This window comes from Dermacentor andersoni, chromosome 4, assembly GCF_023375885.2.
Source record: "Dermacentor andersoni chromosome 4, qqDerAnde1_hic_scaffold, whole genome shotgun sequence".
Classification (NCBI taxonomy): domain Eukaryota; kingdom Metazoa; phylum Arthropoda; class Arachnida; order Ixodida; family Ixodidae; genus Dermacentor; species Dermacentor andersoni.
In genome coordinates this window covers 224,912,858-224,927,528 of record NC_092817.1, presented here as the reverse complement: position 1 = coordinate 224,927,528, position 14,671 = coordinate 224,912,858, and the positions used below count along the sequence as shown (strand labels likewise).

At 46.0% G+C, this 14,671-nt stretch overlaps 1 protein-coding gene across 11 annotated transcripts in view; it reads right to left on the bottom strand.

Annotated features, from left to right (window-relative positions):
- The window catches only part of LOC126538440 (DENN domain-containing protein 2D-like), a 423,989-nt gene that overhangs the window by 117,707 nt on the left and 291,611 nt on the right, over nucleotides 1-14,671 (bottom strand). For 7 of the 11 annotated variants that reach the window (XM_050185285.3, XM_050185279.3, XM_055074743.2 and 4 more), the window contains one exon: nucleotides 46-170. The exons of 1 other annotated variant lie outside the window; for it this stretch is intronic. In XM_050185285.3, the coding sequence (XP_050041242.1) occupies nucleotides 46-170 (125 nt within the window). Of the gene's footprint in view, nucleotides 1-45; nucleotides 171-8,881; nucleotides 8,962-14,671 lie in introns of those variants that run through there. 3 more of the 11 variants (XM_055074745.2, XR_008613950.2, XR_008613951.2) reach the window with 3 other exon arrangements.

Below are 14,671 nucleotides of genomic sequence, written 5' to 3'. Positions count from 1 at the left end.
TTTCTCTTTATTAAAAGTCTTGACTATGCAGGACAAGAGGCTCACTTGAAAAGTAGATTCCTTGAGGTCATCTGACAGGGTGATGTGCTGGTCACAATGTCCCACCAGCTCAACAAACAGACGAATGAAGGCCTCTGTGATCATCATGTCTCGCACACAGCCCGTCGGATCTGCACATTTGCCACCAGTCAGAGTCACAAGCTGTATCTAGTTATCTAGCTGAACATTTCCTAGTCTCATGCTGTCATAGAAAACTGTTCAGCTGAACCAGCATCTTCTTAGTTTATTAGAACAATGATTACACAGGGCCTGCACATCTCCACTTGTAGTGAGAGTGAAGAATCAGACAGCAGCAATACTGTGAGTGAAGAATTCTTTAACGCTTTATTGGGCGCGAGAATACGAAAGCTGTTCCAGCACAGAGATGAAAGTGCTTGCCAAAGACTCATGCACTATCAATGCAGAATACACAGCGGCATTTACTATTTATTTATTTACTTTATTTAGCCTCAGTGCTTACAGAAAGCATTATACAGCTTAGATCACTTATAACGTAACCGTTTATAGTGCAGAAGTGGCTACAACGCAGCCTTTTCTGACTCCCGTTTACCTTCCACAGAACTCCATGTATATGCATACCACTTACAGTGCAGCTGCACGAGAAGAAACTCTGGTTATAATGTGGCTTCCATGGGAAAATCCTGCTCAGAACATGGTAGCAAGCATACCTCTTAATGAGGTGTGCCAGCCGATGGGAGCGGAGAGCAATGAGGGCGATGCGGAGGAGCAAGCAAACAAATAAACGGGGAAACAAAAAACGGCGGCACAGCGATGCGGGCACTTGGTGGTTGCCTAGGCGACAAAGAAGCCTTTTACTCGGCTGCTTATCAGTGGTGTGCTCTTCACTGAACGTGGCCTCAGTTCCTATGCGTGGGATGCATGCTGTCATGCTATGCAGATATCAAGCGTGCGACTTGACTGCTGTAAGTTTAAGCAGTGTTCCATAAATTTCATTTGGAGCTATTAGGCTTTATGCGCACTTGTGAACTTCCGCTGTTTTGTGTGCACATATAGACTTGGTAGGCGTGCGCAGTATTTGCCGCAGCTGATCGCCTGAGAAACCAAACTCCGCTTCACATGCATTGCTGTCAGTTCCGACCATGCATGTGATCGCATGCGTAATCTCTATGTAATTGTCTACGGGTTGTTACGTATTCGACGGCTAGACGCCGAGGGTGGCAGGATGACCGGCCCAAGGAACAGACGACTCACGCAACACCAGGAAGACAATGACGTTTATTCTTTCAGCGATGCGCTTTTCGAGCGCTAAGCAGCCAATCAGAGTGGCGAAAGAAAGGAAGATATCGTGGCAAGCGGGGCAATCTTATCTGCAGATTACAACGTAGAATGCGACCAGCACCGTGAATGTTACAGGGCACAAACATATCATGGGCAAACTTCCCGTGACGGCATGCTGCCTGACACCTCTGCCGGTTAGGCCAAACCAGCACGCCTCGTCGGCAACCACAGTTGTGATTTGGTGCCAAGTCAATGAAACACATTGCAGTGGCTGTATGGCACATTGAAAGTGGAGATACCTTGATAACAAAAGCGAGGGCACAGCCAGCACTCGAAGAGTGGCAACTTGGTCAGCAGTCGCTATGTTTTCAACACCCTGCATGTGCAAATCAGTCCAAGAAATAGGACGAGACACTGTACTTGTTCTGGAACCTCGTTTTGGAACCATGAGCCAGATCTTCCTGAATGGGCGACATTCACTCAACAGAACTAATGTTAAACAGCGCGAATAAAACAAGGACACGAGGAAACAAATAGCCCAACAGCTTCTGCAGATTTTCGGTGCCCAAGCTGTTTGTGCCAAGGCTGCGAAGAAGAAGCCTGGTGAGCGCATCCAATTCGCTCGGGAATCGTACACCTCATACATTGAGGATGTGCTTGCACTGTGCAAGCGTGTGAATGCCACCATGTCCCTGAGCAACTGAATGCGCCACATTATTAAAGGCATAAACACCGTCGCCTTCAATGCCCTTGCTGCGCAAGATCTTGCTACCATCCAGGATGTGATAACCACTTGCCAGCGACTTGAGGAGATCCAGTCCCTTCGGTTATGCACCGATACGTCCGACATTCGTCTCCCTTAGACCATGGACTTGCACATGCTGACCCGCAACATTGTCCACGAAGAGTTTCATGAGCAGTGCTCTTCCTGCGCTCCGCAAAGTACCGTCCCTTCTCCAGCGACCAGCTTGTGCGACATCATTCAGCAAGAGATCACGACCGCATCACGTCTACCATGCTCCGACGTCCCCTGCACTCGTCAGGTACCAACATAAGCCGACGTAGCGGCGCTCTCCAGCAATTACCGCCCCTCTGCCTACCCGAGGGGACCAGTGGCTTTGTTGTCACTGCCCATGCGTGCACAGCGTCACTGCTCTGCTCAGCATCTTGCCAGGCCCCTTTGTTACCACTGTGGCTATCGAGGGCACATCTCCCGATTTTGTTGAAGGCGTCAGCAGGAAGAGCAACATGGCTACACTCCCGAGGAATGTACAAGCATCCATCCAGAATTGGGCTATCAGCGCACATCCTCCTCTTATCCCCAGTCACCTTCTCCTTCCTACTCTACTGATATGCCTATGAATTCTCAAGAATCTCCCCGCAGGTCCTTCTCCACATCCTCATTCGGTGTTGCCTCTCCGACCCACTTCTCATGTCATGAACGCCCTCATGGAAAACTCCTCGATGCAGTTTTAGGTGGGGAAACTGCATCCACCGGAAAGCCTACAATTCCTCCGGAGCAACAATCGAACTTGTTGTCAGTGTTTATAGAAGGTATATAGGTTGAAGCTCTTGTCGATACAGGCGCTGCCATTTCCATTCTTTGTGCTGACTTTTGTTCTCGCCTTTGAAAATTGACCATGCCTTACTCCGGCCCTTCTCTTTGTGCAGCGACCAACGCTATTATTTGTCTAATCACACAGTGTACGATTCGTGTGTCCATAGACGGAATTCGTCACCTCATTGTTTTTGCAGTATTTCGTGAGTGTACCCAAGAACTCATCTTGGGGTGGGACTACTCATCTTCTGCGTCTGCTTCTATCCCTTGTCGTCAGCGCCTCACACAAATGAATACCACTGGCTTTACCTAATCACAAAGAACGTATTCACCTCGTTACCTTCTTCGATTATGTTGTTTGGACATCTAGAGAAGAGATTATAAGTGTCAACTCCTGCAAAAGGATAGAAAGTTGGGCGAGTTGGTACGGTAACATGATCTTGGATTGTAGTGTGAAGGGGCACGGACACAGACTAGAAGCAGACAGGCACGTCCTGTCTGCTTCTAGTCTGTGTCCGTGTCCCTTCGCGCTACAATCTAAGATCATGTCAACTCCTGCAACATTGTAGATGGCGATTACTCATTCTACCCTACGGTCATACCTTATCTCGAGGGATTCTGATTACCCCTGGGCTTATTTGCTTCTCTGAGGGGTCTGCATTGCTTACCCCCTTAAACTAAACTCCCAAACCCCAACCGTTGCCTCGTGGATCAACTGTCACTTGCGCTGTTCACACTCATTCCATTGCAATTGTCGCCCTTTCGACAGTGTCACTAAAGTCAAGATGGCCGCCAAGTAATGCCTCTTTCACACCATTGTCGGCAACTGTGAGCCCCGATCTAATGCTTGCCCAGAGTCGAGATCTCCTCAACCTATTGAACAAACACCGTTCCTTGTTTGACATCAATTTGCTCGTCCTCGGTATGACTACCACCCCTACTCACCGAATACAGACTGATGGCTCCCGCACTGTTCAGCAGTGCCCATATCATGTTTCTTTTACGGAGCACAAGATCATAGAAGAAAACGTATCAGACATGCTTAGACGAAATATCATACGTCCTTCCTTGAGTCCCTGGTGCTCCCCAGTTGTCCTAGTGTAGTAGCAAGACAGCTCAGTGCATTTTTGCGTCCATTAACGTGCACTGAACAAAATCATGCACAAAGGTGTCTACCCACTGCCATGCATCGATGATGCACTAGATTCACTCCATGGCGCTGAATATTTTTCTAGCCTTGATCTTTGATCAGGCTACTGGCAAATACCAATGTCCGAATCTGACAAAGAAAAAGCGGTGTTTGCTACCCCTGATGGGCTCTACGAGCTCAATGTGATGCCTTTTGGACTCTGCAATGCACCTGCCACCTTTGAACGCATGATTGATAATGTCTTGCGTGGTTTGTAGTGAAAAACCTGTCTGTGCTATCTGGACGACATTGTAGAGTTTTCAACCACGTTCTCACAATATTTGCAATGTCTTGATGAAGTCCTTGCCTGTCTTAAAAATACTGGCTTGCAGCTCAACACAAGAAAATGCAGTTTCGTTAGCAAGACCATCAACGTTCTGGGGCACTTAGCAAAGAATGTATTCGACCTGACCATGAGAAGCTTGCTGCCGTCATCAAATTTTTCCGTTCGCTGTGTCAAAAAGATCTGCGCAGTTTTCTCGAACTTGCTTCTTACTTCCAGCGCTTCATACGCAACTTCGCTGCACTTGCGTCCCTGCTCCATCAACTTCTCGCCGGTAATGTGCCCTTCGTTTGGTCCGACGAATGTGAACATGCTTTCCTGACCTTGAAACATGCCCTGACATCGGACCCAGTACTGTCCCACTTTTAACCGACCGCGCCCACCATTCCTCACACTGACGCTAGCAGTCATGGTCTCGGTGTCATTCTACTGCAATGAGACAACACCTGCCGCGAACAGAGTAATTGCTTATGCTAGTCGTACACTAACCACTGCAGAGAAGAATTACACCATTACCGAGCAGGAATGCCTTGCTGTTGTTCAGGCAGTGCAAAAATTTCACCCATATCTTCACAGCTGCCATTTTACAGTTGTTACCGACCCTAATGTACTGTGCTCGCTTTCATTGCTAAAGAATTTATCAGGTCACCTTGGTCACTGGGTGCTTCGCTTACAGGAGTACGAGCTCCTTCAGGCTCTTTACAACTTCTGCCTTGTCCAACTTCACCTTTCAAAGTAGTTGGAACAGACTTGTACGGTCCTCTTCCCACGATCTAATATGGCAATCATTGGATTGTTATGGCTGTAGACCACCTAACACGCTAAGAGGAGACAGCACCTCTACCATCAGGGACTGGTGCTGAAGTCGCCTATTTCTTTCTAGAAACATTTTCTTATGCCATGGCACTCTGCGTGTTCTCCTCAGTGACTGCAGCAAGGTCTTCCTCTCTCCAATTCTTACCAAAGTTCTGCGCGCCTCAAATAAAACTCACAAATGACTTCTAGTTACCATCTGCAGACCAATGGCTTTATGGAGCATTTTCATCGTACCCTCTCCGACATGACTGCTATGTAAATCCACCCCGACCCTACGAACTGACATACAATTCTGCCATCATGACATTTGCCTATAACACGGCAACACAACATACCACCGTCTTTCCTCATCTATGGTTGTTCACCAAGTTTTGTTCTTGATGTATCATTCCTTTCGACTCCTGTACCCACAGCAGCTCCTTTCTTGGAACAGTTTCTGTCTAGCCTCGCAGACTGCCATCACTTCGCCCGCCTTAACACTGGCATCACCCAGAATGCTCACAAGTCTTGTTATGACTCGACTCACCATGCTGTGACTTTTTCTCTTGGTGACGAAGTTCTTCTTTGGACTTCTGTGCACATTCCCAGCTTATGCGAAAAATTTCTGACGCACTTTATCGGAGCTTACATGGTCATTGAGCAGGCATCACCTGTCAATTACCGCACCTCGCCCTTTAGGACGCCGTCCAATCACTGTTGCCGTGGGACAGAGATAGTGCATGTCTCTCATTTAAAACCATATACTCAATACATTTCATAATACCTCCGCATGGCAAGGCGGCCACTTCCACAGCGAGTGGGAACTAGTGTGAGCACAACACATGCCTGACTTTCAACTTCATCATCTCCACATATCATCATCCATTGTACATCTTCATCATCTATATATATCATCACCAATAACATAGCCTGATTCTCGTGGTAGTAGCACGAGCTCGGCTGGAATAAAGCGGTTCCTTACAGTGTGAAAAAATGACACTGTAGCGCCACGAAACGGCGCTTCTGTGCGCAATGCCAAGAGCGCATGCGCGAGGAACCACGTGACTTTTCTTCGTGAGCTTCGGAGTGAATAAAAGTTCAGTTGTTGTTTGGGACGCGTGGTTGCTTAATAACCAATGGTCATTAAGAGTTACGGAATGGATTCCAAGGGAAGGAAAGCGTAGCAGAGGGCGGAAGAAAGATAGGTGGGCGGATGAGATTAAGAAGTTTGCAGGGACAACATGGCCACAATTAGTACATGACCGGGTTAGTTGGAGAAGTATGGGAGAGGCCTTTGCCCTGCAGTGGGCATAACCAGGCTAATGATGATGACGATGATGGTTGCTTATACTCGCTTAGCTCAGCCTAGCTGCGTGTTCCAACATTGGTGACCCGGACGTGATAAGCAGCCACCGGGGTTGAGCATCAACGTCGCTATGACTTCGACGTTGTCGACGGACTCCACGACTATGAAATCGACGTCCACTATGGATGCTACGTCGACAGTCTCTTCAGTCGATGGTACGCTGCTGACCTATGCATTGCGCGCAATCAACTCAGATACGGGTGCACACGTGGCACGAGAACTCCGTCAAATGTCGTACATCGCAGAATTCACGACGGATATATGCCATGTCAGCGGCAAGGACAATGCAGCAGCAGATGCCATCAGCCTACAGAGCGGCATCGACTTCACCGCACTAACAACGGCTCAACACAGCGACAGGGAGTTGAAACACCTACTGAAGTCCACAACCAGTGCCTTGAAGATGCAATGGGTCGATGGACCGACAGGATCTGTATGCTGTGACATGTACACAGGTAGGGCCAGGCCGTTCGTGCCCCCCAATCTTCGCCGCAACATTTATGAATTGCTGCACGGCCTCTCGCATCCGGGGATTCGAGCCGCTCAACGGCTGTGCACGGCTAGGTTCGTGTGGCCCGGAATAAACCGGGACGTCTGACATTGGAACCGAGAGTGCCTATCATGTCAGCGCTCCAAAGTGCAGCGCCATACTGTGACCCCCTTAGGATCCTTCCCCGAGTCGGACACTCGATTTTCCCATGTGCATTTGGACCTTGTGGGACCATTGCCTTATTACCAAGGGCAAAACTATTCACTAACTTGCGTCGACTGCTTCACGCGGTGGCCGGAGGCCATCCCCATCCCAGATATGACTGCCAATACTGTGGCCCGCGCTTTCATCTACCACTGAGTAGCGCGATTTGGAGTTCCATGAAGAGTGACAACGGATTGCGGAACGCAATTCGAGTCTGCCCTATTCGGGAACATCATGCGGCTTCTAGGAATCATGCGCATCAGAACAACAGCCTACCATCCCATCAGGAACAGTACGGTGGAAAGGTTCCATTGCCAGCTGAAGACTAGCCTGACGGCAACTTCAGGTCACAGTTGGGTAGAGGCGCTACCCCTAGTTTTATTGCGAATTAGGACGGCTCTGAAAGCGGACATTGGCTGCTGCTCGGCTGAACTCGTATGTGGCACAACACTTCGCCTTCCGGGGGAGTTTGTCGCTGACAATAAAAACTCAAACGCCCAGGCCAATAACCATTATGCCCTGCGACTGCGGGACATTGTGAGCAAGCTACGCGCTGTCTCTCCACGTCTGCCGGCACCACGGCTTGTGTACGTCCACAGTGGTCTTTCCTCCTTCTCCCATGTGTTTGTAAGGCACGATGCCATACAGCGTCCCCTCCAGCCCCCGTATGATGGGCCGTTCAAGGTGGTGAAACGAGGAGAAAAGCACATCACGATCGACCGAGGTGGCCGTCACGAGGTGGTTTCGCTTGACTGCATAAAACCAGCACACGCAGACAGTAACAGTGAAGTGCGTGCATCATCTCGAGTTCCACAGCCACAAGGACTACCAGCAGGCAAGACTGAACCAGCCCAACCTGTCGTCGAAAGGTTCACATGGAGTGGACAGCGGACAAGACCTCCGTTGCGAATGAACTGCAGCTCATTATTGACCCATTCACTAGGGGGGGATTATTGTAGTGCCGCGAAACGGTGCTTCCATGTGCAATGCCAAGAGCGCATGCACGAGGAACCACGCGACTTTTCTTCGTGAGCTTCAGAGTGAATAAAAGTTCAAATGTTGTTTGGGACGTGTGGTTGCTTATACTCACTTAGCTCAGCCTAGCAGCGTGTTTTAACAACACTTTAGTAAACATAGTACAGCAAAAATCACAGAGTAACAAATAAATAACACATGGAACAGACTAAATAAGCAGGCGTGTGTAAGGATTTCTTTTGAGATATGTGTTACATGGCTGTTTTTCCCGGGAAAACGTCTTGCAAGGCCCTTTTAACCTGATCGCTACTTGCAGAAGGAGCCCGTGTATCCTGTCCATCACTACTTCCACTGAAGGTTGCGTGGACGATTTTGGTACTGCACAGGTCAGTATAGAATTCTCCTGCTGCTATTACTATATCATCAGTATGACTGATGGCATTACTCTGCTTATCATTCACTGCATACATCTTGCCCTGTCCCAAGCCAAGTTTTCTTTCGACTATATTCATGCTGCAGCCATTTTTTACTGCTTCAGTCGGTTTAATTAAAGATGGAGGATATAATATGCCTGAAAGGCTTGCAGCCCTTTATCAGAATTCCTCACATCAAGTGTACCAGAGAGCTGGCCAAATGTCAACATTATACTAATTAATAAGAAGGGAGACACTAAAGAATAACAGACCCATTAGCTTGCTTTCAGTATTGTGTAAAATATTCACCAAGATGATTTCGAACAGAATCAGGGCAACACTTGACTTCAGTCAACCAAAAGAACAGGCTGGCTCCAGGAAGGGATACTCTGCAATGGATAACATCCATGTTATCAATCACACAATTGAGAAATTTGCTGAGTAGAATCAACCTCTCTATATGGCTTTCATAGATTATGAAAGGGAATTTGATTCAGTAGAGAACCAGCAGTCACGGAGGCATACATGAATATCTTAGGAAATATCTACAAAGACTCCACAGGTACCTTGGTTCTCCACAAGAAAAGTAGGAAATTACCAATCAAGAAAGGGGTGAGGCAAGGAGACAGAATTTATCCAATGTCATTTACTGCATTCTCAGTCGAAGTATTCAAGCTACTAGACTGGGAAGGCTTAGGAGTGAGGATCAAAGTAGGATATCTCAACCTACAGTTCACAGATGACAATGTCCTGTTCAGAAACACTGGGGATGACTTGCAAATAACAATTGAGGATATTAACCAAGAAAGTGCAAAAGAGTGGGGTTGAATATATATATATATATATATATATATATATATACAGTCTAGCCTGGTTATAACGAAGTCAGCGGGAATCGGAAATCACTTCGCTATATCCACTATTTCGTAATATGCGGACTATGAAAAAAAAATGCAAACATGGGCATACCGATTTATTGCCGCTGAAACAAGTGGTCCAGTGTCCCCTTAACACGTTCCGCAAGTGCAGACTTCAGGATTGTGGCTTCCATACCATCCAACTGCGAACCAAAACTCTGGTCGAACTCTGGACTCCCGAGGTACATCTGTAGCGTGTCAACAGCTGCGATGGCCGCTGTGGAGGTGACCGGCTTAGGGGCACAACTAGTGTCGTAGCATTCGCTGTCGGAGGCGCTGTCCGCCAAGGTCTCTTCCATGACACTTCCGGCAACTTCTTCAGTCGTGAAGTCCTCGGTGGCAACAAGGTCTTCGTCGGCGAAAACGAAGTTCATGTGGCTTAGACCCGCAGGCACAAGGTTCAAGTTGCTTGCGGAATCCCAAAGCTGCATGCTGCATCGATGCTGCCATGCGATGCAGTGAAGCAACCTTTCGCTCCGCGGGAGAGCAGACGACGCCACGAAATGACGCCGTCAGCCGAATTTTGCTCTTATTTTCATGGAAAAAATCGCCTCAACAACGCAAAAATGCGTTGATTGACAGATTATTTTTTGGTTCGTATTAAATCTCTTCGTTATATCCGCTGACGCGCTCTTATTTACTTCGTTAAAACCGGACCCAAATTTTTTGAAAATGCAAAAATGGGAATGAGAAATTGAAATCCCTTCGTTATAACCGCTATTTCGCTATAAGTGGCTTCGTTATAACCGGGCTAGACTGTATATATAGTGGGTTGAATATGCAGAAGACAAACGTAATGTTCAATAGCCTGGCAAGGGAATGAGAATTCAGGATCACCAGTCAGCCTCTGAAGCATGTACAGGAGCATGTTTTTCTAGGTAAATTACTCACAGGGGACCCTAATCATGAGAAAGAAATTTACAAGAGTAAAAATTGGTCGAAGTGCATATGGCAGGCATCACCAAATCCTGACTGGGAGCCTACTACTGGCATTGGAAAGAAAAGTGTACAATCATTGCATTCTACCGGTGCTAACATATAGGCCATAAACTTGGAGGTTAACAAGGAAAATTGAGAACATGTTAAGGACTACGCAAAAAGCTATGGAACGAAGAATGTTAGGCGTAACGTAGCTAACGTAAAAATGTAAAAAAATTGCAAACATGGCCCAAATCGGAAAGATTTTGTAACTTTGATGCGTTTTCTAGTTCACACAGAAACTTAAGGGGAGATGCTCTTCAAAAAAACATTTCTTTAATATTTGTACTAGAGATTTGAAAATACACCTACTTATAGTATTTTAAGCACATTTCAAATATGTCATTTGTTTCTGTGTAGCTGCTATAGTTCTTGAGTTAAGTCCTACACAATGGCAAAATAGAGTGATTTTGCGGGCACTTTATTATAAAAAAAATTTTCGCAAAATACTTTGTGCTGTAGCTTATTTAGTTCTTTTTAGGCTGCAAAGTGCTGATATTTATTCAAACAGCGTGTAAAATTACTGGAACTTCAAAAAAAAAAAAATTAGGACGCTTCAACAAATTTTTTTTTCACAATCACATGAAATTAACCTTGTAAACTTACAACTGTCTTGACGTAATAGTTCTGCGGAAACCCGCAAGGTGGAGAGGATAATTAATAAAGAGAAAATTAGACATCCACCCAGACGTAGCCAAGTGCTGCAAAGGAAACCCATACGGATTCCTTGAAAGAAAAGCTTCGCAGTTTAAGAGAAATTCGTCGTGATCCGGGACTCGAACCCGGTACCACCGCCTTTCCGGGGCAGCTGCTCGACTACCATCTCAGCTAACCAAGCGGCTAGTTAAATTTGGCATACATACTCTTGAAGATATGCACAATGCTATTATCCACTTGAAATTGCAATATCTCCAAGCAGTAAGTTGCAAAAGTACATGGTCTTATTTGAGAGAATTGAGAAAAAGTTAGTTGAAATGTTCTTTTTTTGCATAGTTTAAGTAATTGTTTGGCTAGATATTGGCACTTTACAATCAACAAAGAGCTAAACGAGCTACAGCACGATGCTCTTTGTGTAAATTTATTACATAAGAAAGTGCGGATAAAAATGATTATACTCTGCCATTGTGCATCACATAACTCTAAAACTATAACAGTTACACAAAAAGTAGTGCCATATTTGAAATTTGCATAGAAAACTCTATACTTGACTGAATTTTGAAACCTCTAATACAAGTAATAAAAAAAGTTGTTTCAAGGAGCGCCTCCCCTTAAAAAAAGTGTCGAACGTAGAATGTTTTTTTTTGCAAAATTTATGCAAAATTTATGCAAGATATTATCTTTCTACATGAAACACAAGAGAAGAAAGAAACAGTTATATAAACCAATAAAAGAAAACTCATTTTCAATAAATAAAATAAAATAGCTCTGCTTACAATTCTTAAAAAAAATTTGGATGGAAGTCTGCTTATGTCGGTCTAAATGTTGGTGCGATATGTTTCCTCATTTGCTTTATTCGTAAAATATAAGAGGCCAAACAGGCCCATGTTGAGCGTGTTGGTTTTAGTGCCGCGATGACTCGTTCTGGCTTGTTAACATTTACTCTCTTTTAAAGAAGGAAAAGAAACGGCTGCCACAAATGAAGGAAGGCTTACCTAGGTTTCTTATTGTGGCAGGAACAGAGAATGTGTTTTCTGCATTGTTTTCCAGATGCAAGAGAGAAGAAAGTCAACATACTGCAGGGTGCTCGAACAAATTTATTACACGTCCTTTGCAGTTAGTATTTAAAAGGGTTTAATCACCGTCAGCTAACTAGCGGCAGTTATCGCAATGGACAGTTCTCACAAAGCACATGTCCGCTTGACTGATCGCGGGCACACATCCACACATGCCATGACTGCATTCCCGTTGCATGCGGCACTGACCTCACTGACTTCTGCTGACAATGCTCCTTGTTGGCTACAGCAAGCACATGAAGCAGGGCCACATTCTCGATGCTGTCACTAAGTTGGGAGACCATGTCGTGTGCCGACTGAATGGAGGCGGCACTTCCTGACCTCAGGTTGTGCAGGGAAGCTTGGTGCTCAAGCAGTCCAACCAAGCCGTCACAGGCGCTCTTCCCACGTCCGGTAGTGGAAAATATTCATCTCGCGGATGCATACTTGGAGCGGCACAACTCATACAGTTGGTACCCATTTTAAATATGGCTTGCTCCACCATTGCTGACGTATGTTATGTGACAGTAGATGGGTGCTTTTTCATCTAACACTTCATGCACTCTACCTAGAGTGTAGCAGACGTGCATGATGCATGCCATTGCTTATGACAGTGAAGCTGTGTGCTACTTCCATTGTCATGGCAACACAGGTGAAAATGGAGATATATTTCTTGTTCCAATGGTACGATTGTGTTTAATTTGAGAGGAGAGTCCAGTTTTTCACAACATCAAAATGCAGAACAATGTGCCCATGCCACTCACACTTCTTTGCCTCGTGAATATCCGCGGCTTGAGTACGGCGTATGTATTTGTGAGGAATCCACTTGGTTACCCATTTGCCGAGCTCTTTCACAAAAAGGATTGGAGACGACGTCTTCTTCATCAAGTCACCACTTTCCCAAGCAGCAAATGTGTCCACCTCCTTGTCGACCATTTCCAGACTGGCCAAAGTAACGCTTTAACTCCATGGGCAGCGCTCACATTCACCTAACATACAATCTGCGGTTGGGGAGCCGCAAAGGCACAATGCTTTCATGCCTTCCAATGAACTTTCTATGCTGGTTATGTCCCAAGCATGGAGATACAAAGATTGGCATTAATGCAATAAATGCAAATGCAAACCTCTTGTTGTGGTGCGAACAGCACCCATTTGGACGCAGGCTGTAAAACTTTTACAGGGCAATGGCACTTTCAAGGCGAGGCACTTTGAACGTCTGGAACATCTCACGGATGGAATGTGTCATAAACTGCTTTGAGATGTGCTCTCTCTGGCCGTTCGCGATGACTGACACAACATCCTTCTTGTTCGGACTCTGCCAAAAGCACCCAAGTTCGTCCTTGGCGAAGTAGTCGAGCACAGCTTATTTAGCCGACGGGCTTAACCTTGTGTATGGATGAAAATCTGATCACATTCCATGCTTCTCGTGTCAATTTCGGGCCTTTCTGTGCATGTACATTGTGACAGCTGGGATTGCCTCTTGAACGCATTTGTTTTTAACTTCTGGTGGCACGATGATTAAGAGACGGAGACACTCTCGATAGGACCTTGAAGCCTCGTATGCTTGCTTCAAGCTGTTTACCCAGCCAGCACATGCACGACATTCTGTCACAGATAGTTCAGGTGTACTGACGCTTCCATATGCAGCACTTTAAGTCGAATGCATCTTCATCACCATGACTCTTTCAATCTCTGCCTGCTTTCTCTTTCCGTAAGATCGTCTGCTGCATTTGTGAAGCGAAGATGGTGACTTCAATGGTGAAACATCAGAAGAAAGATGGATGTACCTGTTCAAGTTGTCAACCACTTCTTCTTCTTGAAAGAATATCTCGTCTGCTTCAGCGCGGGTGTCACTACATGAAGACGGGATTTCCTTGAGGCGCGTAAACCAGTGCTGGCAGAACTCGTCGGGGTCACAAATATACTCAGCCTCTGGCAGTAGCTTCCACAGGAAGGCAACATCTAAAACGTTTATGTAATGAATATTTTTTATAGCTATCTTCTTCTTGTGATTGCATAAATAATTGGCTCAGAATACTCGGACCGAGCTATGAACTGCATGTATCGCGTGTAGTGAACAGCTAGACCAAGTCGAAACGTTTATACTGAACAGCACCACATTCTGTTGCTTTTTCTGTGCCGCTGTCATGACTGAGCCTCCAGAACATCTCACAGTTTCATGTTCTACGAACAAGGCTGTCAAAAGAGCTTCACTGTGAGTGTGTGGCCCATGCTCGTTATCGAAGGACGTGTGACCTTGGCTATTCTCGGCATGAGAAAGTGCATCAGCAAGGTGCTGAAAAAACATCATAAATTAGGCAACTTAGGCAACCTTTGGCTCAGTCATGCCGCACTGCACTCTTTTTGACATCTGAAACACAGAGGTGAAGGTTGAGGTAAGAAGAGAAGGCATTATCTGTGAGTGTCGCGGAAAGCATGTGATAACCGGAAACTAAATAAACAATTCAGGAAATGACTCGGAGAAGCTTTTA